At 42.6% G+C, this 24678-nt stretch overlaps 1 protein-coding gene across 1 annotated transcript; it reads right to left on the bottom strand.

Annotated features, from left to right (window-relative positions):
* Positions 1-3608: 3608 nt before the first annotated feature.
* drd4-rs (dopamine receptor D4 related sequence) lies at positions 3609-24444 on the bottom strand. Its single transcript, XM_072377897.1, has 6 exons — positions 24219-24444; positions 17153-17264; positions 16802-17079; positions 13639-13751; positions 11435-12081; positions 3609-4484 (listed from the first exon to the last, which is right to left on the bottom strand). Exons 3-6 carry the CDS (start codon positions 17039-17041, stop codon positions 4282-4284), a joined length of 1203 nt encoding a protein of 400 aa, XP_072233998.1. The 5' UTR covers positions 17042-17079; positions 17153-17264; positions 24219-24444; the 3' UTR covers positions 3609-4281.
* Between the last annotated feature and the right edge of the window lie 234 nt (positions 24445-24678).

The following is a 24678-nucleotide window of genomic DNA, read 5'->3' as shown; positions in this document are numbered from 1 at the left end:
CTGATGTAACTTAAGTTCCTTTAGCTGTAAAGCTGTGTGTCAGAGTGGTTTATGATGTCAGTGGAAGATCTTGTTTAGAAGGCTTCTAAGGGTTGTTTAAGAAAAAAGGAAACACACCATCATCAGTATGAAGCTCTGATTCTGTCTGATTCTGTGTGAGCTGATGAGCGTTTGTTTCTTTTTACCTCTGCAGGTTGTTTCCTCTGAGCTCACAGAGCTGATCTCTTCTTACTGCTTTAATTCAGCGGTTTCTATTATGTTTCTGATCACAGATCACCAAATCAGCCTGATTTATTTCCTCTGTTTATATTCAGTTAAAGTAAGCTTCTCTGTCATCTTCAGGTCTGTTTAACTGTGGCACAAACTAAGTCTTCATGTGTAAATTATAACTGTCTGTGTCCCTTCATGGCTACAAATGGAATGGAAATCAGGTTTCTGCCTCTGTTGTCCTGATATTTGGGTGTTAGTAATTTAGTTTTACTCTGACTGTTGTGAGATTGCAGTTACTGCTGCATTACAGCTTTATGCTGATGTATTAAAGCCATTTTTCAAATTTCTTGCTGTGTGTAAATGTTAAATGGACTGCATTATTAACACAGTGTTCTATCTTATTGGCCACTTATTGCAGTGCTTAGACGCATGTTGATGAAAGCATTGGAAGCAATGTGGAGTCTGACATGTGGATTAAGGAGAGCTGGGGGTTGAATAAGCAACCTTTCATCGGCAGACGCTCTATTTCCTGAGCTATAGCCACCGGTACAGATAAATAGTCAATCTGTTTGATTTAGAAAAGCTAAATGTGTATCAGTTGATAGACATCTTATCAAATTTAAGGTAAAAATGCAGTTGGACACTCAGAGATGAGCTGTGTTAGAAAGGAATCCAGACTGCAGGGGAGCAGCCACCTCTGAAAGGGTTCTGCTGATGTTGAAGCTGTTCACAGGTCCTTAAAAGGACTCTAATGGACCTAAGAACCTCTTTACATGACAACCTGTCAATGAGTGAATGATTTTTCTTGTGATTTATTAGATTTAAACAAGCAAAATGCATGTTAAACAGCTTGTTAAAGCATTTGTGATGAAGCAGTTTTCTTGATGGTTTGAGCACACTAACAGAACTGTGATGAATAAGCTGCATAAACACACTTATACTGCCTTATTGGACAAAGACTGAAATGTTTGCAGTTGGGCAGAAGACCCCCCCCACTCATGTGTTATCAGTCTGATACAAAGGTGAATTAACAATTTTACCGACAAGCCAACAGTAGCCTGAACACACATGATTCTCCAACCAGTTGAAAGAGTTTTCAGTGTCAGGATGTCCATGGTAACTGATGCTGATCATATGCTCTCAGGGAGGTTTCAGATTAAATCAGCCGTAGGAAGAGCCACCATGTCACCAACGCTCTTCTCACAGTGGCCACCCTAGTGTCAAAACAGGGCCTCATCAGGGTAGTGGGATGGTTGTTGGGACTATTCAGTTCGTCATTCTGAGCAATCAGAGGTGACGTTTCAGCATGTGCTTTCAGATTGCAAACCAGCGTCATGGAATCAACTGAGTAACAGCAGGAATGTGTGACTACCCTCCATAACTGCATCGTCTTTACGTTCAGATCCAGTAACGATCAGTTTTATTATCAGCAGCTGCCAGTTGAACTCAGTCTGGTATAAATCTGCAAAAACTACTTCTGATTTATGATCCTCTTCAGAAACTCGTAACACACCAGTAAAAGGTTCAAGCCCACCTCTGATGGAGCAGACATTAACAGTAATAACATGATTTGTTTTTGACTTTTTGTTCAGATTTCTTCCTGTTAAAAAGGAGATTTTCTCTCCACTCAGGCACGCTCAGGATGGGGGATCGGATCAATGCAATCTGTTGGCTTTCCTTATCTGTTTTCGTTAACCTTGGGTGACCTTGGTTGTGACTTGGTGCTCAAATTGAATTAAACTGGTGTAAACTAACCCTTTTTAAAAAGGATTTAGAGTTGAACCAGCTCTGAATTGTCTCCAGCACAAACTCAGCACCATGTGGAGGTTGGTCCTAAAGGAATATGAGGGATTATGTTAAACTGTTGAGTGGTGGCTTGGTAAGTATATTTGATACTGATTTGCTGTATTGTGTGTTTTGGAACACAGATAAGAAGATTGATTAGTCTTTTTGTTTTCATCTCAGAGAATATTCAATCGGTTACATTAGTTTAATTTTGATTTGGCTATAAACTATAGAGATTTCTACGAGTCATAAGCCAAACTGCTTATAGTCGTCTCTTTCACTTTAAACATACTCCTGCTTCTCCTGTGGGATCCCCAACTGATCTCAGACCAGCTGGAAGATAAAATCCCACTAGCAAGTCCTGGTTTTACTTAATTTACCCTGGAGCCTCCCCTCAGGTGTCGTCCTTATGTAACGTCACATCCCTAAAGGATCCCCTCTGTCTGAAGGAGCAGCAGGAGCCAATCACAAAATAAACTTGTGTTCATGATCCTGCTTTTGGTCATTATTTATTTAAATTCCATAACACTTTATTAATCCCTGTATTATTATTATTAAAGATCCGCTCTTGTTATAAATAGACAAATATATACTGTGTATATATATTAGCTGACAAACGTAGAAAGTTGAAGTGAAGCAGAGTGGAAGGTGTGGTAGAAATCTTCAGAGGTCTCCATTTGTAGGTTGGCCTGTTGTTTCTGTAGCTTAGCAACAACTCAGCTGATGATGTCACCCACAGCTCCAGGATTCCACCATCTGTTGTTAACCAGCTCTGTGATCCTCCTCCTTTACTGTTAGCGCTCTGTCTGCAGTCTCTGTCTGCCCGGATAGTCTTAAAGCTGAGCAGAGAGCTGTTAGAGCTGTTCCTGCAGCCAGGTCCAGGATTCCACCATCTGTTGTTAACCAGCTCTGTGATCCTCCTCCTTTACTGTTAGCGCTCTGTCTGCAGTCTCTGTCTGCCCGGATAGTCTTAAAGCTGAGCAGAGAGCTGTTAGAGTTGTTCCTGCAGCCAGGTCCAGGATTCCACCATCTGTTGTTAACCAGCTCTGTGATCCTCCTCCTTTACTGTTAGCGCTCTGTCTGCAGTCTCTGTCTGCCCGGATAGTCTTAAAGCTGAGCAGAGAGCTGTTAGAGTTGTTCCTGCAGCCAGGTCTCTTCCTGATATTCCTGCTGTCCTCATCAGGGCTCCAAGCTTGTCCATGTTATCGGCCAGTGATGTCACATTTCCCCTGATGATCAAGGGAAGAAATGGTATAAACTTCCTCCTCCTTTTCCTCCATTTTGTTCCTGGTCTGTATCCTAGACATCTTCTCTTCAACTCATGTTGATTTGGGGTCTTATTCCAGGCATTACTTGGGCTTTGGAAAGCTCAGGTAGCTGCTCCAACAGGTTAACAACTTTCCTGTTACCATTGGTTACGCATCATAACAGATGCAAAAAACTGCCAGATTTCCCAGCTGAAGGCCTTCCAGCAGCTCAGCATCCAAACCAGCTCAGAAACAGGTTTCAGTATTCTGTGTTTTTCGAGAAAGAGTTTGTTAGAAAATCTGAAGAAGTTTCAAGGAACGACACAATGTGTCCAGTATTGAATAATGATCTAAAGTTCGTGGCCATCAAACGACTGATAAATTTAGAGCTTCTTCACCACAAAGATTTGGCACAGTAACAACTTACAGTAGCTCTTATGTCCAGTTTCCCATCACTAGGAACCCTGAGTAACCTAAAGTCCTCCATCTTCAAATGGAGGGAATATGCCATCTTCCCAGGCACGCACTTGACTGTTTTCATCAAAAAAAGTCAAATTTAAAGTCTTTGTTTAATTTTATTGACAAGGATGGTTCCTGTTTCAGCTTCATTTCATCACATTAACTGAATTAAAAATACTACAAACATAAAATTGTCATAGAAACATTCAGTTCTTTGTTTGTCCTCGTGTTTTTTATCATCTTCATGTTTCTGCAAAAGTCACAAAAATGTTCAACACTCCATCAATGTCAAAGCAACCAAAATACATCCACAACGGGTCTGTGGAACATTTAAAACATCAACATGAAAACACTCAGATATCAAAGAACAAAAAATGATGCACATTTTTATGCTTCTAGGCTATTGTGTGGATAGTAATCTGATTACTGCTCTGCTCATAAAAACTGACTGATAAGTTCTACATTTGGTTAAAAACGTTTGTCTTCTTGTTGGTGCTGAAGAGTCGATGGGTTCAGTCTCCAAATGTTTGACTTTGGAGGCGAGATGACAAACAGCTGAAAGTCTGAGGCTGCTTTCATTTCATGTCCGACAGCAGAGCAGCTTGTGAAAAACATTCCTGAATTCGGCATTGAAGGCGGTGTAGATGATCGGGTTGACGGCACTGTTGACGTAGCCTAGCCACGTTACCACAGAGATGAGGGTGGGGCCGATGTCACAGGACTGGCACAACACTTTGGTGACGTGAACAACAAAGAACGGTGTCCAACAAGCCAGAAACACACCTGAGACACAAAGAGATTCCGAGTCACATTCTTTACAAACTCAGTTTCTCTTCAGTAAAAAGACTATTTCTAACCTAATTCTAAGGAAGACATCCAGGATATATTTAAGTGGAGGGTGTGGCCCATGTGAGCCTTTTTAAACCAGACGGGCATTTTTGGTAAGTTGGCCTGTATGGCTTTGTTTTTGCTGGCATTTTTAGTGATTGTGGGACTGTTTAAGGTGAGTTTATCTGCTGAATCTGCTAGTGTGTCTTGTCCTGCCTCCACCTCTGGCACCCTCTATACTTTCATTACCCCCTACCCAAACCAGGGTTTGAATCCCCACCCCATTATGACTGGTGTGCATTTGGTGAGAGGCTGGGGTAGCTTGTGGTTGTCGAGGAAAAGATGGTTGTTGTGGTGTGAGGAGCAGTGATGGCTGGCATTAGGAGTGACTCTGGGATGCCAGTGATCACTGTCTAGCCTCCTGAAAGTGTCGTGGGTTCCCACCTGATGACCCCAATGACCTGTTGGTCAGCACTGCTCACTGGTCTGTAGGGATTATAGGGAATTATTCACTGAGTCTGGTCCATTTTTTCTTTAGCACAAGTTTACCTTGAATCTAAAGGTCAGAAAATAGAGGTGTGTTGTTTTGATTGGTCTCACACTTATAACAAGGACTAGATAAATAAATCTGATATTACAGCTTTCAAATCAAAACTCCTCATTAAAACTCCTCATTTGTTCTCCTTGATTTGTTGTTCCTGCTTTTACACAATCTGTATTTTAAGAGTGTGAGTGTTAAAAGCAGCCTGGTGTGAACGCGCTGCTGAGAGGTAAAGTGGTTTCTATTTTTACTAAAAGGATCACAGCTCCACAGTGTTGAAGTAAAAGATGAAGAAGAGTTGGTGTGAAGAACATGTCTCGTAGACCCAAAATCTTCACAAATGTCTTCTCAGTCAATCTTATTCTCTGCTTTTATTACATACAATCGTCTTAATTTGAATTCATCAACACTGCCTGCAGCTCCTTGTGTGCAATGACTTTATATTAAATTCTACTTTAGTCTAAATGACCATTTATATAATATCCTCACTTTACTATAATCTACATTCATGTTAAATGTTTAGACATAAAATGCATACCCTCATTTGTCAGTTTCCTTTTATTACATGGATATCAGGTTATTTTCAGTCTCAAAAGTTTCTTTATTTGGAATAAAGAGTACTTGCTGGTTGAATTATACTGACCTACATTTGCTGTGTAATTATTAAACTGGACACCATCAGAGCAGCCACGGCAACTGAGGACTGAGAACAGAATCAGGAACCATGGACAAACTAAAACGTTCCATCCATCAGTGACACTCTCCAGCCCCTTCTGCAGTGTTTTATCTACTTTAACTTCACTGCTCCGCTTCTCTGCTGCTCGTCCGGCGCGGTTACATCTTGCCGCTGCCTTGCAGCCACACTGTCTTTGTCTGCCTGGCCTCCAAAGTGGTTGAGAAATGCATACATGCCTGGAGCTGGGTTTAGGCTGTTATTCAACAGTGTGAATGTTTTCTTAATTTTCTTTTAAATAAATTGTTTGTCTTGAGTTTGAATTTTCTTTTGTTCCTTTTGTTAATTGTGGTTTGTTATGGAATCGGTTCATTATTTTTAATTTTATTTCGGCAGTTCCTCATTTTTATATTTCTTTCTGTTGCGGGTGTCTCGGTGGGATCATCCCTCTTCTGTTCTGTTTGCTGCGTTTGGGACGCGGATCTACTTAAGTGTGTGTGTCGGCCACATGGGTGATTTTTGGTTGCTTTTCTTAATATGGCAACTTAATTCTCTGGGTGCAATTCCCAGGGTGGCGTTGTTGGTTTTCCTTGTTTTCTCTTTAGTTAAGTCTAGTTTTATTTGGTTCCTCTTCCTCGCCACATGTACTTTTAGGTGACAGGAGAAATGCGGCCCAGTCAAAACACAGAGTTGCACTCTAAAAGATCTTTAAAATAAGCATACCTTGTGTGCCACAGACTGCTCCCAAAGACGAGGGGGCAAATAATACCCCTAAAACACTTAAGTTGGCTTTATAAAATGTTAGGTCTTTAGCTAGGAAAACATTCTTAATTCATGATTTTATCCCTGAGCACACCCTGGATTTTATGTTTTCAACTGAAACTTGGTTAGACCAAAATAACAGTGCTGCTGTTCTCATTGAGTCGACCTCTCCTGGTTACAGTTTTATCAGCGAGGCCAGAGTGAGCAGGAGAGGAGGGGGGGTCGCAGTCTTATTCAATGAATCATTTCAATGTAAGCAGTTATCTCCTGGAAGTTTTCAGTCCTTTGAATATATGGCTATACAGCTGAAGGCCTCACCCAGAGTCCTGTTTCTGAATGTTTACAGGCCCCCTAAATACTGTGCAGATTTTTCTGATGACCTCAGTGAACTGCTGTCTATGATCTGTGAAATTGACTGTAATTATTGTTGGTGATTTTAACATCCATATTGACAACCCTCAGGACAAAGGGACTAAAGACCTGAAAAACACTCTGAACAACTTTGGGCTGACTCAGCATGTAACAGAGGCCACGCACAATAGGGGGCACACTCTAGACTTAAGCCGCATTCGGACAGGGACGTGCTAAGAATGCAGTTATAAGAACTGCCCTTCCCCAGAGGAACTGTTTCATTTTGCATTCACATGAGTCGGGGACCTCGACAGGGACTGATGTGACGCAGCCGTCTGCGACAGACGTGTTACTTTAGTGCCACTCGACAACAAAACAAAACCCGGGAAAAGCAAGGAGAGAAGAAAACAACAGCACCAAGAAGCTAATATGGAGAGCGAGGAGGCCACCGTGTTCATGGGCTGCATAACGGTGATATTAATCATGTATTAATCACATCAGGCGTCTAAGATGGAGGCTGGAAGAGCGCACAGCGAGAGTCAGTAGACGGAGAATCCAGCAGCAGGCGATACTTCTTCGTTTCATGGAGGAAAGAAGGAGAGCAGAGCGCCGCAGACAAAGGAGACGAAGTTTAACTTATTAAACAGGCGCCGGTTGGGTCCGTGTCGTATGAGTAAACATTTCAGACAAGGGGCGTAGCTACCAACCACCAAACACCTACATCATATGTGTTCCTATGGAACCCAGAAAAGACCCTGCCTCAGAGAAGGAGCTAAAATGGTTACAGGAACTGAGGGCTGTGGTCCTGACTTCCTGTATGTACGAATGCGCAAAAAAAGCCAACCTATTCCTGAAAAGGTTATAGGAACTGCAAAAGGTTCCTACAGTGGGACTGCGCCTTTACTGATCTCTAAGGGTCTCAGCATTTCAATGATTTCTGTGTCTGATGTGGGCCTGTCTGATCATTCCTGTGTTTTCTTTGAGAGAACGATTTCAGGGCACACAAATGTCTCAACAGCAGTGAGATCTTTAACCAGGTCTTCTTTTAACAACTGCCCTGTCCGGGGGTTCAGTTAGTGAGCTCGTTAGTAGCTTCAATACTAAAATGTTAAATGTTATGGATACTATTGCTCCCATTAAGGTGAAGGTTATCTCTGGAAGGAAGAAGTCTCCATGGCGAAATTCGACACTGGTGAAAAATGAGAAAAGAGATGGAGAAAAACAAATCTCCAGGTTCATTATGACATCTACAAAGAGAAACTTCACTCCTATAATTTACATCTGAGAAATGCATGGAAGCCCTGCTTCTGACATCATCACCAAAAACAGTCATAATGCTCAGGCCTGCTACAGTTGACAGGCTAACAAACCCTCCTGTGTCAGTGGCAACTGAACTTCATTCCACCATGGCCTGCAATGACTTTGCCAAATTCTTCATAGACAAAGTCCAAAATATTAGACAAGCAGTTGGTAAATCAGCAGCAGGTTCAGCATATGTACCGTGTCCACCAAAAACTGGTTTAAACACCATGACACTGTTTCAACCCATTAACAGTACCTGGAGGACATCTTACATCAGTTCTGCTTTTGATACAGTTGACCACAATATATTACTCAAACAACTGGAGAACTGGGCTGGTCTTTCCGGAACTGTACTAAACTGGTTCAAAACATACTTAGAGAACAGGAAGTACTTTGTGTCAATAGGTAACTTTACATCTGATCAGACAAGAATCCCATGTGGAGTTCCCCAAGGTTCCATTCTGGGACCTCTTCTGTTTAACATCTACATGCTCCCACTGGCACGGATTATAAAAAACTACCATAGCTATGCAGATGACACGCAGATATATATTACAATGTCACCAGGAGACCGAGACCCTGTAAGGTCCTTGGTAAATGCATTGAGGAGATTAATGACTGGATGTGCCACAACTTTCTCCAGCTAAACAAAATCAAAACTGAGGTAATTGTCTTTGGAGTCAAAGAGAAACAATTACAGGTCACCACAGAGCTTCAATCTATACACCTAAAAACTACCAACAGGCCAGTAATCTGGGCATAGTGATGGATTTGGAAAAACACAAAGGCAATAACAAAGTCAGCCTACTATCACCTTAAGAATATATCAAGGTTAAAAGATCTGATGTCTCAGCAGGACCTTGAAAAACTAGTCCATGCATTCATCTTTAGTAGGCTTGATTATTGTAACAGCATCTTTACAGGTCTATCTAAAAAGTCAGTTAGACAACTGCAGCTCATCCAGAGCTGCTCGAGTCCTCACCAAGACCAAAAAAGTGGACCGCATCAGTCCAGCTCTGAGGTGTTTACACTGGCTGCCTGCCCATAGAGGATAGACTTTAAAGTTCTGATGCTGGTCTATAGAGCTCTAAATGGTCTAGGATCAAAATAAATCAGTGATCTCCTGACCCAGTATGAAACTTCCAGTCCCATCAGGTCATCTGGATACAGTTTTATCTTTTGCTCTTATTACTTTCTTTTTTGTTTAAAATTTAAATCATGCTTTTTATTTCTAATGTTTTAATGTCCCTGTAAAGCACTTTGAATCACCTCGTTGGTCAAACTCAGTGTACTCTGTGAAGGTGAAGATCTTGTACACTGTTCAATCACCTGGGTGAAAACCACACTGCAAAAATTGTCCGGAGCCCTCTCCAACACCATAGAGTAAACTTTCCCAGGGAAGCTGAGTAGTGTGATCCTCCTGAAGATGGAACACACTCTCTGGTCCCCTTTCTTAAAAAAATGGGAACCACCCCCGGGCTGGCATTCCACAGGTGTTTTCCCAGATCTTCATGTGGCATTGAAGAGGCATTTCAGCCAAAGCAGCCCCATCATGCCCAGATCATTTTGGGGAGAATCTTGTCCAAAATTATTTTAAAAATCCTCCTTTTTAAATTTGACAGCTTCCCTCACTGCCATTGTCCAGCACCAGGTCCTCCAGCTGCTACTATAACAGGCACCAACAACCTTCAGGCCATAGCCCCTGGAAGCTGTATCTGAGTGAAGGTCCTGAACATGCTCCATTTGGATTCCTAACCCAACCTCCCCCGGTGTGTGAGAAACTCTCCTGGAGGTTTGAGTTGAAGAGCTCACTGACAGGGAAGTTAATGATCATGTAACGGATAATCCATGACTAGCACAGAAGTCCAAAAAATAAACACTACTTAGGTTAAGATCAGGAAGGCCGTTCTTCATAGTTATGCCTCTCCAGGTCAATCCACCATTGCCCAAATGGGAGTTGAAGTCCTCCAGAAGAACTATGGAATCCCTATGTATATATATATATATCCCTATCCCTATCCTCCAGGACAGCACCCAGAGACTCCAAGAAGGCTGGGTGGTCTGAGCTTCTGTTTGGTGCATACGCAAAAGCAACAGTTGGAACCTTCCGTCCCACAACTCGAAGGCGAAGTAAACCGACCCTCTTGCTCACAGGGGAGAACTCAAACACCGAGGTACCCAGCCTTATATCAACAAATATTACAGATGTTTGTCCACACCTGGGTTATTTAGACAAAATCAATTTACCCCTCAGAAACCTGATATATTGCTTTCATTATGCATCTATTAATTGTTTTGGTTTCATATCAAGAGTATAACTGAATGGAACAGGGAAATAAAAGGTTCCAGGCCTGAATCCAAATCAGGATGGAAAGACAAGCTTAATTCTGCCTCTTTTACAGTTTCCTATATGACCTCCTTGCCCTGCATTCAAGATATTGTTCCCACTCGGCTACTTAAAGACTTTTCACAATAGCCCAGTTATCCTAAATAAGACTATATGTCTTTGGGCTCTGGCTTGTTTCTGCACAATTTAAAAAATGTTCATCCACTAAAGAACCAAAGTATGACCCCTTATCTTTTACTAACTACAGACTTATTTCTTTACAGTCTTTTCTAATCTAATTCTCTGAGGAAAGCCATTTCTGCTCAGCTGATATAATTCATGAATTTTTATCAGTGTCTGTCTGTCGGTCGGTCGAGACAGCTCTCGTAAAGGTGACTGATGACCTGTGCAGATGGAGGAGGTGGCTCAGTTTCAGCTCTGTTAGATTTTAAATGCTGCCTTTGATGCGGTCCAACATCCCCCTGAGTCATAGGTTGGGATAAAAAAAACAGTTTATTGTTTAGAGGTATGAGTGAATTGGATTCATATCTCTCTAACAGAACCTCTTTGGTCACTCTGAATAACTCAGCTGACCCATGGTGTACCACAGGGCTCAGTCCTCGGCCCCCTTCTGTTCTCTATTTACATGCTGAATTTTGGGCAAATTATTCAGGACTGTAATGGATGGAAACATTTTACCCTGATAACCCTATCCCACAGATCTACAGCTAGTATTTCTCACATTAAATCTTGGACCAAAATTTTGTTGAAATTTAAAAAAGTCAGAGGTCATTCTGTCTGGGTCCATCAGCTCTGATGAGCTCTGCAGTCTGTCAGATAATATCAGCCAGGCTTCAGGAATCCAGGAATAAGCATTTGATTTTAACCTCAGTTTTGATGCTCTGGTTAAACAGACCTTATCCTATCTTGGTTCTGGTGCTGTTACTCACCAACGACAACTGGCAAGACCTTCATGGCCTTACGCTCCCGCCCGCTGACCCTGCTGGTCTTGCTGGTTCTCCGCCCTCTCTTTGCAGCGCTACGTTTTAGACCATTTTCTCTGCAGCTGCCTCCTTCACCCTTCTCTATGGGCTCGCCATCCGACACGCTGTCCATCTGAGTCGTCATTGGGTCGCTCTCAGCTGCCACCACTGGTACTTCCTGGTGTTCCTCCATCACTGGGGTTGGCATGGAGATGGTGGATGGAGAGGTGGGGCTAAGCCCACACGGTGCTGCGTACGTGTCTTTAGCTCGATGCAGAGCCTTGCCGAGACGCAGAGAAAAATCTCGATGACCAGTTCGAGCTGCCTGAGAGTGGCTCCGTCCGCTCCACCGCCGCAGGCCCCGAAACATCCAGTAATACAGGAAAAGCATGACGGGACAAGGCACGAAGAAGGAGCAGACCGATGAATAGACCACAAAGCGATCATCCTCAAGTTTACAAATGGTGGGATCACGATCTGGCACCTGGTTCAGACCAAAGATGACCGGACTCGCCACGCCCAGAGACAGGACCCAGGTTGCAGTGATGAGAGCCAGCTGACGAACACTGAACTGGTTCCGGTTGTACTTCAGAGGCACCACCACAGCTATGTACCTGTAGTATGAACGCAAAGGGGAGAGGAGAGCAAAGCTGCCAATAATGAATGAACAAAACTGAATTAGTTTTTATTAAGTCTTTTTGCTTGAGTGGGTGAAAGGTGTTTAGATATTGGCCCTAATTTAATTAATTAAGTGTTCAAATACGTGCTTAATGTTGTATAACACTACAGCCTCTGGTGGGTTTGGTGCCTTACAATATAGACTATAGAGTGATTAAAAATATATTTGCTGCCTGAAGTCTCAGTCATGTTTCAGTCACTGAAGTGTTTAATTACTTTTTCTCAACACTCTAAAAACTGTTGATTGGATCATGAACATGCAGAAAAATCTGGATATGATCTCAGTAAAGATGTTCCCACTGCAGCTCCATAATCAGAGCAGCTCCACATAAAACAGACAACACGTCTTTTCTCTGCCTCGTAAACATATCAGAGTAACAAAGATAACAAAGATAACAATAACAGATGGGCAGAAAACAATGTAGTGACTGATGCATGTTTTATGGACTTTATGATCAAGGTTTATCAAAATCTTTATAAAAAGCGACATTTCCAGCAAGATCAAGGATCACCACAGGAGGATTCTTGGAAGGGAAATATGCCCCATCTAACGTGAAAATGTGAATAATGATTGCTGCCAATGTGCTGCTCATCAAATCAAATAAGATGGAGGTTACCAGGCAGTAACAAGAGATCAAAATTTAACAACATTTCTGAAATTCATATTTGCAACCAAAAGCAATATGGAAAACAAAGTCCACCCTCTCTCAGGTCTAAAGTTTGGCATATCAGGGCATGATGATTCCTGGCATGATAAACACAACATATTGATATGTAAACAGCTACAATAGTAAATATGATGAAGAGCTAGCTGTGGGTGAGGGATATTTTGACCCACCAATAATTTCTTTATAGTTTACCTTATCCATTTCAGTTAAGTTTTATATATAAAGCACCAAATTCCAACAGATGTGATCTCAAATCACTTCAAAGATACAGTCCAGTTCAAGCCAGTTACAATCCAATTAATTGTAATACAATAATTATCTGACCATAATAAATTTAAATAGAATCAAATAGAGAGAATAATAATAGTTGCCTAGCTAAGGACTTAACAGATTGCATCAAAACTTCTCTTTGATCAAATCCTCAGTCCAAGCATTCACGAGGCAACAGTGGAGCCAAACCTTTGTCATCGTTTTGCTTGTTAGAAAAGAAGCTGTTTTAAAATCTTAAGTCACTTTGTTACAAGAAGCCTGTTACAAAGACATCATTTGTTAATGATGTCAATTAAGTTCTCTTAGTTTTTCACACACTGCTTCTGTGTTTTGTCACAGCTTTTCTTCGAGAAATAATAACACAGTGTAATATGTCATGTGCTGTTGTACATCTGAGATTTATTTGACTTGTAACACCTGCTGAGGAGCTGAAAATGTCCTGTTATGTAAAACACAAGAACTGAAAGAAGGTGACCTTTTTTTTAATACTGTGATTGTATTATTGTGGATCTGTTACAGAAGCTGCAGAAGGAGCAAAAGAGCTGTTAGACTCACCTGTCCACGCTAATGGCGCACAGATTCAGGATGGAGGCGGTGCACAGCATCACATCCATCGTCATCAGAGCGTCACAGATGGAAGTGCTCAGAGTCCAGATTCCTCCCAGAAACTAAACACCAACAGAGTCATTAGGGAATGTCTGAGCCATCAGTCCACATAAACATCTGTTCTGGTTCTGTTCTGTAATCTCGCACTGATCTCAGATCCGACAGCAGCCCATCTGTTCTGGTTCTGTAACCTCTCACTGATCTCAGATCCGACAGCAGCCCATCTGTTCTGGTTCTGTAACCTCTCACTGACCTCAGATCCGACAGCAGCCCATCTGTTCTGGTTCTGTAACCTCTCACTGACATCAGATAAGACATTAGCCCATCTGTTCTGGTTCTGTAACCTCTCACTGATCTCAGATCCGACAGCAGCCCATCTGTTCTGGTTCTGTAACCTCTCACTGACATCAGATAAGACATTAGCCCATCTGTTCTGGTTCTGTAACCTCTCACTGACCTCAGATCCGACAGCAGCCCATCTGTTTTAGTGCTGTAACCTCTTACTGACATGATATCAGACAGTAGGCTGTCTGTTTTATGCGTTTGATCACAGCATTTTTGGGATTAAAGGAACTGGATGAGGCTGTTTTAAGTCATGTTTATCTGATAGATTCCACTTTGTTCATGTAAATGCAGAATCTTTAACGCATACAAGAGTAGGTTATGGTGTTCCACAGGGTTCTGTGCTTGGACCAATTGTACAAGTACCTGGGCGTCCACATAGACAACAAACTGGACTGGACTAAAAACATAAGTGCCGTATTCAAGAAAGGTCAGAACCACACATATTTTCCCAGGAGACTCAGAACTTTCAACATCTGCAGAACCATGCTACAAATGTTCTATCACTCAGTGGTGTCCAGCGTCATCTTCTACGCTGTGGTGTGCTGGGGTAGCAGACTGAAGGCAGGTTCTGTCCTGGTAGTAGAACTTGAGTCATTAGTGGAGGTGTCAGAGAGGAGGATGCAGAGGAAACTGCTCAGTATTATATATAACGCCACAGGAGGTCTTTTCTACCTGTGACCATCAACTCCTCTCCTTTTTGGAGAAAGGAAAACTGACACCTGAATGAGAATACCAACACCAATATTATGTTCAGTATTACCTCTAACAATACTGGGTGACCGTCGGACTGTCAACAACAGCTACAGATCCGGGTCATCCAGTCGAGCCTCGGATTCAGAAGGTGCAGTGTGGCTTTCGTCCTGGCCGTGGAACAGTGGACCAGCTCTATACCCTCGGCAGGATCCTGGAGGGTGCATGGGAGTTCGACCAACCAGTCTACATGTGTTTTGTGGACTTGGAGAAAGCGTTCGACCGTGTCCCTCGTGGAGTCCTGTGGGGGGTGCTCCGGGAATATGGAGTGCCGGAGCCCTTGATAGGGGGCGTTCGGTCTCTGTATGACCGGTGCCAGAGTTTGGTCCGCATTGCCGGCAGTAAGTCGGATATGTTTCCGGTGAAGGTTGGACTCCGTCACGGCTGCCCTTTGTCCCCGATTCTGTTCCTAACTTTTATGGACAGAATTTCTAGGCGGAGCCAGGGCGTTGAGGGGGTCCGATTTGGTGACCTCAGAATCGGGTCTTTGCTTTTTGTGGATGATGTGGTTCTGTTAGCGTCGTCAGGCCGTGACCTTCAGCTCTCACAGTACCTTGAAATGACATTTGTTGTGATTTGGTGCAATATAAATAAACTGAATGGAATTGAACTGAACAGGACAATGAGAATCAGCGCCCCCAAATCCGAGACTATGGTTCTCAGCCGGAAGAGGGTGGAATGCTCTCTCCGGGTCGGGAATGAGATCCTTCCCCAAGTGGAGGAGTTCAAGTATCTCGGGGTCTTGTTCACAGTGAGGGACGAATGGAGCGTGAGGTTGACGGGCGGATCGGTGCGGCGTCTACAGTGTTGCTCTGCACCGACCCGTCGTTGTGAAGAAGGAGCTGAGCCAGAAGGCGAAGCGCTCTATTTACTGGTCAGTCTACGTTCCCATCCTCACCGATGGTCCCGAGTTGTGGGTAGAGACCGAAAGAACGAGATCGCGAATACAAGCAGCCGAAATGGGTTTCCTCCGCAGGGTGTCTGGGCTCTCCCTTAGAGATAGGGTGAGAAGCTCGGCCATCCGGGAGGGGCTCGGAGTAGAACTGCTGCTCCTCCGCATTGAGAGGAGTCAGATGAGGTGGCTCGAGCTTCTGGTTAGGATGCACCCTGGACGCCTCCCTGGTGTTCCACGTCCCACTGGGAGGAGACCCCGGGGAAAACCCAGGACACGTAGGAGAGACTATGTCTCTCGGCTGGCCTGGGAAAGCCTCGGGGTACCCCTGGAAGAGCTGGAGGAAGTGGCCGGGGACAGGGACGTCTGGGTTTCTCTGTTAAAGCTGCTGCCCCCGCGACTCCACCCCTGGATAAGCGGTAGATGATGGATGGATGCATAAAAGAAACCTTTAAAAACTTAAAGAAAACTTTAAAAACCAAAACAACCCTTTAAAAACCAGGATAAATCTTAGAAACCTGAGCAAACATTTAAAAACCAAAACAACCTTTAAAAATGAGGACAAACCTTTAGATACCAAAACAAACTTTTGGTATCTAAAGGTGGTAGATCTGGTGGTAGATGATGGATGGATGGATGGATGGATGGATGCTTTTGGATGGTGGGAGGAAGCCAGAGTACCCAGAGAGAACCCATGCATACCCTGGGAAAACATGCAAACTCCCCACAGAAAGGCCCCAGCTGGGAATTGAACCTTGAACCCTCTTGCTGTGAGGCGACGGTGCTAACCACCACAATAGCCCCTCCTCAGATATAATATTTTTTATTGAATTTTTATGTATGTATTAGATGAATTGGATTTGATTGGATTATGATTGGATTACAATGAATCTGATTGTAATTGGCTTGAATTGGATTGTATCTTTGAATTGCCTTGAGATGATACTTGTTATTTCGCACTATATAAATAAAATTGAATTGAATTGAATTCAACTGTTCTGGTTATGTAACCTCTCATTGACCTTGGTTCAGACACCAGGCCCTCTGTTTGGGTTCTGTTGGGTTCTCACTATCCTCAGATCAGACGACAGAACACCTGTTCTTGTTCTGTGACCTCTCACTGACCTCAGAGTAGACGTAGAGCGGCAGGACCAGTACCGCCAGCAGCAGGTCGGCCACCGCCAGGCTTATGATGAAGTAGTTGGTGGCGGTCTTCAGGGAGCGCTCTGTGAGCACGCTCAAACACACCAGGACATTCCCCAGAATGATGATGAGGATCAGGGGGATGCCGAGGACAAGGGCCAAGTAGTTGTAGTCCCTCAGGTGTGACTCACCTGGAGTTTCAGGTGTCACACCGTCCATCATAGGGAGGCTGAACACAGCTGCTGATCTGCACTCAACATCTGGACACAGCAGAGTTACTCTGGAGTGACACTTCATACACACTCATACTGTGGGCACAGCACAGGTATGCACCTTTATGCTACCTACTCCAGGTGTTGGCTCAGGCGTGTCTCAGTCCCAGGGACTGATTTCAGGGACTTCTCTTCTCTCATTTTACCTCCTGGTTGTTTCCCTCTGTCACTGTCTGCAACAAACAGAAAACTGTGGTTAAAATTCAGTGTGGCTCATGTACACCTGCGTACTAAATTCAGTTCAGTCCAATTCACTGTCTAACCTGTTTTATATGTGGGTCACAGGACAGATCCTGGTCAGAAATAACTCCAAGGTTCCTCAGTGTAGTACTAAAAGCAGAGGAAATGCCATCTAGAGTAAGTTTGTAATCAGAAAGTTTCTTCTTGAACCGCTGAAGTCCAAAGGCAACAACTTCAGTTTTGTCTGAATTTAGAAGCAGAGAATTCTAAGTCATGCTGGTCTTTTTGTCTTTAAGATATGCTTGTAGTTTAACCAACTGATTGGTTACATCCGATTTCATAGATAGGTATAGCTAAAGTGTTGGGTTTCTCCCCATGACTCTTTAGTTCTGCGAGTTAGCTTATGATGTGCTTTGGTGCTACAAAAGGTAAACTTGTTTTGGGGTAACCTTTTTTGACTCTGACATGAATCCAGACAGACTGACGAGGAGAAAGTTGTTGATGTTTCTCTGATCAGAGGAGTGATACATGAGCAGGTTCAGCAGCTTTTGTGATAATCAGTCATTTCTAAATCAGAGTGATTGGACATGAGCTGTCGGTTCATGAGTCAGTTGTTTGATGTGTTTGTGTTTATGGAGCCGAGCCATCTTCTTCTGGACATTACATAAAGAAATGGAGCAGCTTGTTTTAAATGTCAGAGATATTGTTTGGTGAAGAGTCTCCTCTCAGACAGCTGCTCTCATCCTTTAATGCTGCTCCCCAACGGCTTCATTGTTGCCTTGACTACCCCAACATCACATGTAAACAGAAAACCTGCATGAAAAAATACTGAGGAGTGAATCTGATTTGATTTAACGTAACCATGACCAGGGTCACCCTTTTTACAAACTCCGAAACAACCTGATTCCTAAATGGTTACATAAACTGACACTGTTTGTTCAGTTGCTGTTAAAGTATCCATACAGTTGAAATCAGAAGGTTAAATCCATGTGAGAAAAAAACACCAGCCTTTTTCTCCTCTCCGTCGGTCATTAAATCGGTGTAAACATTTTCTGTTTCGGGTCAGTTAGGATCACCAACATGTTCTGTACATCCCCTCCTCAGGACTTGTCGGTGTTATATTGAAACTGTTGACTTGGGCCAAATGTTTTGGTTTCCTTCCACAAGCTTCTCACATTAGTTTTCTGGAATTTTGACCTGTTCCTCTTGACAGAACCGGTGCAACGGGATCAGGTTTGTAGGCCTACTCTCTCACATGCCTTTTCAGTGCCGCCCACAGATTTTCTGTAGGACTTATGTCAGGGCTCTATAATGGCCACTCCAATATCTTGACTTTGTTGACCTTCAGCCTATTTTGGAGCTAATTATGAGTTATGTTTGGGGTCATTGTCCATTTGGAAGAATTACTGGCTGATGTCTTCAGATGTTGCTTCAATTTATCCACATTATCTCTCTCACCAGTCCTTCCTGCAGCAGAGCAGCCCATAGCATAATGCTGCCACCCCGTACTTCATGGTTGGGATGGTGTTCTGAGACTTGCACCCTCCCCCTTCTTCCTCCAAAATCCCGTTGATCATTGTTGTCAAAACAGTTTAGTTTTAGTTCCAACAGACAAGTCTCCAAATATTAAAATCTTTGTTCCCATGTCTGGCTTGTTCCTGGTTGCATTCACCGGGCTGATTGTCCTTTCTGCTCATGTTTTACTGTGGATAATCAGACTGTCTGATCAATTTCTGCATCTTCACAAGGTCTTTCACACCAAAACCCATTCATGTCTGGGACTCAGAATCTGTCTCCTTCCTGAATGGTATGACGGCTGTACACTCCCATGGCGGTTATACGTGGGTATTATTGTTTGAATGGATGAACGTGGCACAATCGGGCATTTGAAAAAGAAAGAAGCTTCTAAAGCTCAGACTGGAATCATCTGGAATGTTCCATGTTGTTTAAAGACATCATAAACTTAGTGTATGAGAACTTCTGACTTTCATGATATATCTCTATTCTGACATAAGATACAAAAAAGGAGGGCACATGTTGAAATGGAGAATAGTTTTTCAGTGACGAAGATGTAGTAGTATTCTCAGACAGCAGATGCCAGATAAAGATTGGGTTTGGGCCACATACACACAGAATGTTGTCAAGAGGTAAAAGAAGATCTCACAGACTAAGGTCATTGGGAATTTCCATGCATGCTGCCAGCTACATGTCTCTGTGTCATGCTGATCAATAAATTACCCATAAGAGGCTGCAAAGATATGTCTGACTACTCTTTTCTGTTTTTTCAAAGTGCTTTATGAATAAAGTTGGTTTGGCTTGGCTTTATGCATCAGTAGTTTACCTCAGTTCCCCTGTTTAGTCCTCAGCTCCACTCACCTGTTCATTGTCAATCAGCATTGTAACATGCAGCTACTCTCAAGATCCTATGTTGTATAAAAATAAATTGGTGAGTTAAAATTTTTGCACAGTTCCTACATGAATATTAAAGTCACCCACTACAATGACTGTCTGTACTCAGCACTAACTGTGGGGAAAACAAATCTGAGAATTCAGACAGAAAATCAAAATAAGGGCCAGGTGGACGAAACACAACAAATACAAGAGGTTTTTGTGAGTTCCACTTTGGGGAGAAAAACTGAGAGTCAAAGATTCAAAAGAGCTAAAACTAATCTTGGGTCTAGGACTGATGAGTAACCCTGATCTGAAGATAGCTGCCACTCCTCCTCCTCTGCCTGTGGTTGGAGGAACGTGAACATTTAAATAGTCAGAGGGAGTTGATTCATTAATGCTAACATGATCCTCCTGCTGCAGCCAGGTTTCTGTAAGAAAAAATATGTCAAAATGATGATCACCAATCAAATGACATCCTTAACAGTTTGTTGGGTTGCTCCTTCTCCTCATATTTACACGATTCATCCATCTGTTCTGTGTGCAGATGTCTTCAACATGACCAATGAGACAATTAGGACAGACATTAGATGACTTCCAATAAACTGATGTTCAGTTCGCTGCCTCCTGCTGCTTCACAGCCTCCACTCATCATCACTCTGCCATTAACAGCATGTCTAATGTCTCAATGGAGCCCTCAGTGAGCACAGAGCATGCTGAGAGACATTAACCACAGCGCCGGAGCAGAGGCTTTCATCAGGCAGTCATGTGCAGATAAATGGAAGTGTTTATGGAGGTGATTCAGATAAAAGCACTGTTGCGTTTGTTGTTTGGCTGTCAGTCAGTAATTTCTCTATCTCAGTTCATCAACCTGTCACCTGATGGCAGCAGAGACACCTGAGCATCATCCAGCAGTCAGAGATTAGTCACATCAGGATGGGATCATTCGCCAGAAACAGAACATCCAGCAGCTCTGGTTCCACTGGTTCTGCTTTAGTCACAACAGCAGAACTGGTTCCACTGGTTTAGCTCTATATGAGTAAGCTAGCTTGTTATGTGAAAACTCTTTAAGTGGTCAGCTTGATTAGAAAAACATCAAAGCCAATTTCCTGGTTTGCACTGTTTTTCTTTTGCTTTGTTCTGCTTTTGAAGATTTGTCCTGGTTTTTAAAGGTTTGTTTGGGTTTTTAATTGTTTGTTCTGGTATCTAAAGGTTTGTCCTCATTTTTACAAGTTGTTTTGGTTTTTAAATGTTTGCTCAGGTTTCAAAGATTTTTCCTGTTTTTTAAAGGGTTGTTTTGGTTTTTAAATGTTTGCTCAGGTTTCAAAGATTTATCCTGTTTTTTAAAGGGTTGTTTTGTTTTTTAAAGTTTTCTTTAAGTTTTTAAAGTTTTCTTTTATGCATCCATCCATCATCTACCGCTTATCCAGGGGTCGGGTCGCGGGGGCAGCAGCTTTAACAGAGAAACCCAGACGTCCCTGTCCCCGGCCACTTCCTCCAGCTCTTCCAGGGGTACCCCGAGGCTTTCCCAGGCCAGCCGAGAGACATAGTCTCTCCTGTGTGTCCTGGGTCTTCCCCGGGTCTCCTCCCAGTGGGACGGGCCCAGAACACCTCCCCAGGGAGGCGTCCAGGGGGAATCCTAACCAGATGCCCGATGTTTCTTTTATTTATTTATTTTTTTCTGGTTTGTCCTAAAGATTTGTTCTGGCTTTTAAAGGTTTGTTGTGATTTTTAAAGGTTTGTTTTGTTTGTTTCTCTCGTCCATGTGGTCCAGTAATCACCACGGTACCATCATCATGTGATTATTCTGAACTACCTTCACCAACAACAGTGACCACAGTTAAAAACACAGTTGTTGAGTACCTGAAGCTTTCATTCTTAACCTTGGTACAGCTGATTAGATAGATGATAACCACCATTCACGTCAGATTCAGACGATGTGTTCATCTGCTGATGATTAACTCACAGTTGGAGCGATGAGGTCATCAGGTTGTGTGGTTTGTAGATCACATGATACAGAGGCAAGGTATAATCCCAAATCCATTAATCAAATAGAAATGATGAAGAACATCTGTCATATCAGTGATCTGATGAAGTGCAGCGAGGACAGCTGGCCAGAGGTCATCCTCATGTTTCCACTATCGGAGTTTCTTCCAGGGCCTAAAACATTCTGAGTTTACATCTGCAGCTCCATCGGATCACTTACATATCCCATCAATCACTTATTTAAAACAATGAGCTGCATTCTGTTCATCAGCTCAACGGTTTAAATGAAGAACAACCGTCGGCATGAGTTTGAAAATCAACCGCAAATAAAAATATTTTCCTTTCTCTGGGTTTCTGTTTTTTTTCAGGTTTAGTTTTTCCCTTGTCTCTTTAATTCTGTTTTTCTCTGGCTTGATAATTGGTTAGCTTTACTTCCTGTCTTATTTGGTATTTTTTGGCTTCCTGGTTTTACACCAGATGCTGCAGCCTGTTATTCATCACCTCCTTGGTGTATAAGCTCCTTGTTTCCATTGTTCACTTTCTGATTGTCATTTTTAGGTTTGGTCATTTTCTTTCTCTGTTTTGCTGCTACTTTGTACTCTGATCTGTTGAACTTTTTATTCATATATCAAAGTTTTTAAACTCTATTTTCCAGCACTCTGTTTGAATGCATATCAGGTAGTCCGCACACTCTCCACCACATTTCCCTGCTTTATACACCATATGTAATCAATGAAAGAAATCAGGAAGCTGTAGAAGCTGAACAACATGTATCCAAAGGCTACAAAACCAGAGTAACTGCAGTCAAACACCTACCATGAACTATTCACTCTGTACTGATTGTTTGATTGTGTACTGTTCAGTACTGACTGTTTATAGAGCTGGAAATAAAATGCAAAGATCAGCTTAAGTTTGAAGAAGAAATAACTAAAGGATTAAAATGAGTTGAACATCTGTGTAACCAGTCAAAGTGACTGTCCTTCATGCTGTTGGAGTTTCAGCTCTGGTCAAGTTTTCTATTGGTGTTCCACCAACACCCTAACATCTTGGGAGCATTCAGTCTCTGCAGACCTGCAAGGATAGAAACCTAAAACCTGGGTGGACATACCATTCTCTGAGCCACCAGGGTTAATAAAAACAGAAATAATCAAAGAGATGCACTCTGATACAGAAACTGTGATCCAGTCTCAGAGCAAACTCTGAAATATTCACCTAACACAAAACTTTGTACTCAAGCCATCAAGCATGACCTCTAAGAATGAACTTCAGCATGGCGTCTGTTCTCATTGACCATGTAACTCCATCTTCCTCCTCCAACCTCTAAATCTGGACTTTTCACAACAGTAAAAACACAACTATGTCACAAAAAGCTGAATCTGTTACTTTGTAGATAAAAAAAACAGCAAACATAAAGTCTGTGCACATCAATCAATGGGTTAATGAGCTGGAAGTGTGAGAGCAGCAGCCATGATCAGAGCTGTCTGAATCCTCCAAATATTAAGGAAAGGAGCTTCAATGCTTCCTTAAGGATCTCCTTTAGGAAACACCGGACCGTCCTTTATGAGAGAAAGGAGCTCATTCTGTCCCACAATTTCTTGCAGCTGCAGCTTTTATAGCGACGCTCCATCATTTTCATCCAGTCGTACTAACTGTGATTCATAAATATGAGGACAGGAGGATAGGTGTGAGCAGCCCGTGACAGCACTATATTTACCTTTTTATCTTTATTTTTCACTTCCAAACTCTGATGATAAAGTAATATTCTATATTATCTCTGATATATGAGATAACCTTCCTGTAACAATATGATCAGATCCCATCAGATGAAGCATCTGAACATCTGGAGTTTTAAACCCACGTCACAGCTGAGTGTTTTCCTGAACCTCATCATGTTTTCCATCCAAATCAAAGGGAAATAGGATAGATAAAGACAAAGGAAGGTTTTATTTTTTGACTGTTTGACTGTTGTTGCCTGGGTCTCAGCCCCCTAACCAGCCTGCTGCTGGCTGTGGGAATGGTCAAAGTCTCTCTGCTCCAGTAGGAAGAAAAAGGGTTTAAGTAAAAGGTCTTTCTGTTGGTTTTGGTTGTACTTTAGGTTCAGACTGTGTTAGAAGAATACATTTGTGTGTCATGAAGTCAGTTTTTTTCTTTCTGCGTTGTTCTGCAGAATCTTTGGCTCTGGAGCTTCTTTTTTCTAACATGAACACTGTCAAACCTCTCTGACTCTGGATCTGTTCATTCTTCTTCTCACTGACATCATGGGCTGTTCAGAGGAATATTTTTTATTTCTGAGAGTTTTAAAGGTGCTCATGGATCATCATATTTATGTTTAAACAGTGGCTCTGAGTGATTTGTTGGAGTCCTTTTCTCGTCAGAGAAGAGACAGAAGGCTCTGCTGGAATCTGACATGATGTCACCTGGTTCTGGAGGGAACACATCAGTCATCAGAGGCTGCTAAACCCCAAAAATCATAAACTCCCTATGACCCAACAGATGTGTGCAGGTGTTTTTCTTAGTGCCTGAATGAAATATACGAAGACTTAAGGAGTTGAAAATTCTGGATTCAGACTCACAGTTTAGAGATGAAGATGACTCAGAGGGATGAGCCTCCTCTTCCTCCTCCGCAGCTTCAGGCTTTAAAATGCTCTCTCTCTTCAAATGCTCTCAGCCTCACCTCCTGTTATCTCTTTTTTTTATCCCTGCACCTCCTCCTTCCTCTGCCTTTCAGTATGATCCTCCTCCTGTGTTTCTTCTTCTTTCCTTTATCTGTTGTCCACCTGTAGCTCCTCTTGTGTTTTCCCCGACTCCTCTACTCTCATCTGAAAAACTTTTTCTTTCCGTCTATAAAAGGATTCACCATCCAAACACCTCCTCCCTCTCTCATAGCTGCTGTACTGTGATTGGCTGATGATGAGCAGTGATGCAGACACCCTCCTCCTCTGTTCTTAGTCTCTTTTCCTCTTCAGCAGTAATTTCGTCCTATCAGATGTTGTTGCGATAAATTAGTCTTTTCATGAGATTGAGGCTGACTGA

Source organism: Leuresthes tenuis, unplaced genomic scaffold, assembly GCF_036924035.1.
Source record: "Leuresthes tenuis unplaced genomic scaffold, fLeuTen1.0.hap1 SCAF_23, whole genome shotgun sequence".
Lineage (NCBI taxonomy): Eukaryota > Metazoa > Chordata > Actinopteri > Atheriniformes > Atherinopsidae > Leuresthes > Leuresthes tenuis.
This window is presented reverse-complemented; position numbering and strand designations above follow the sequence as displayed.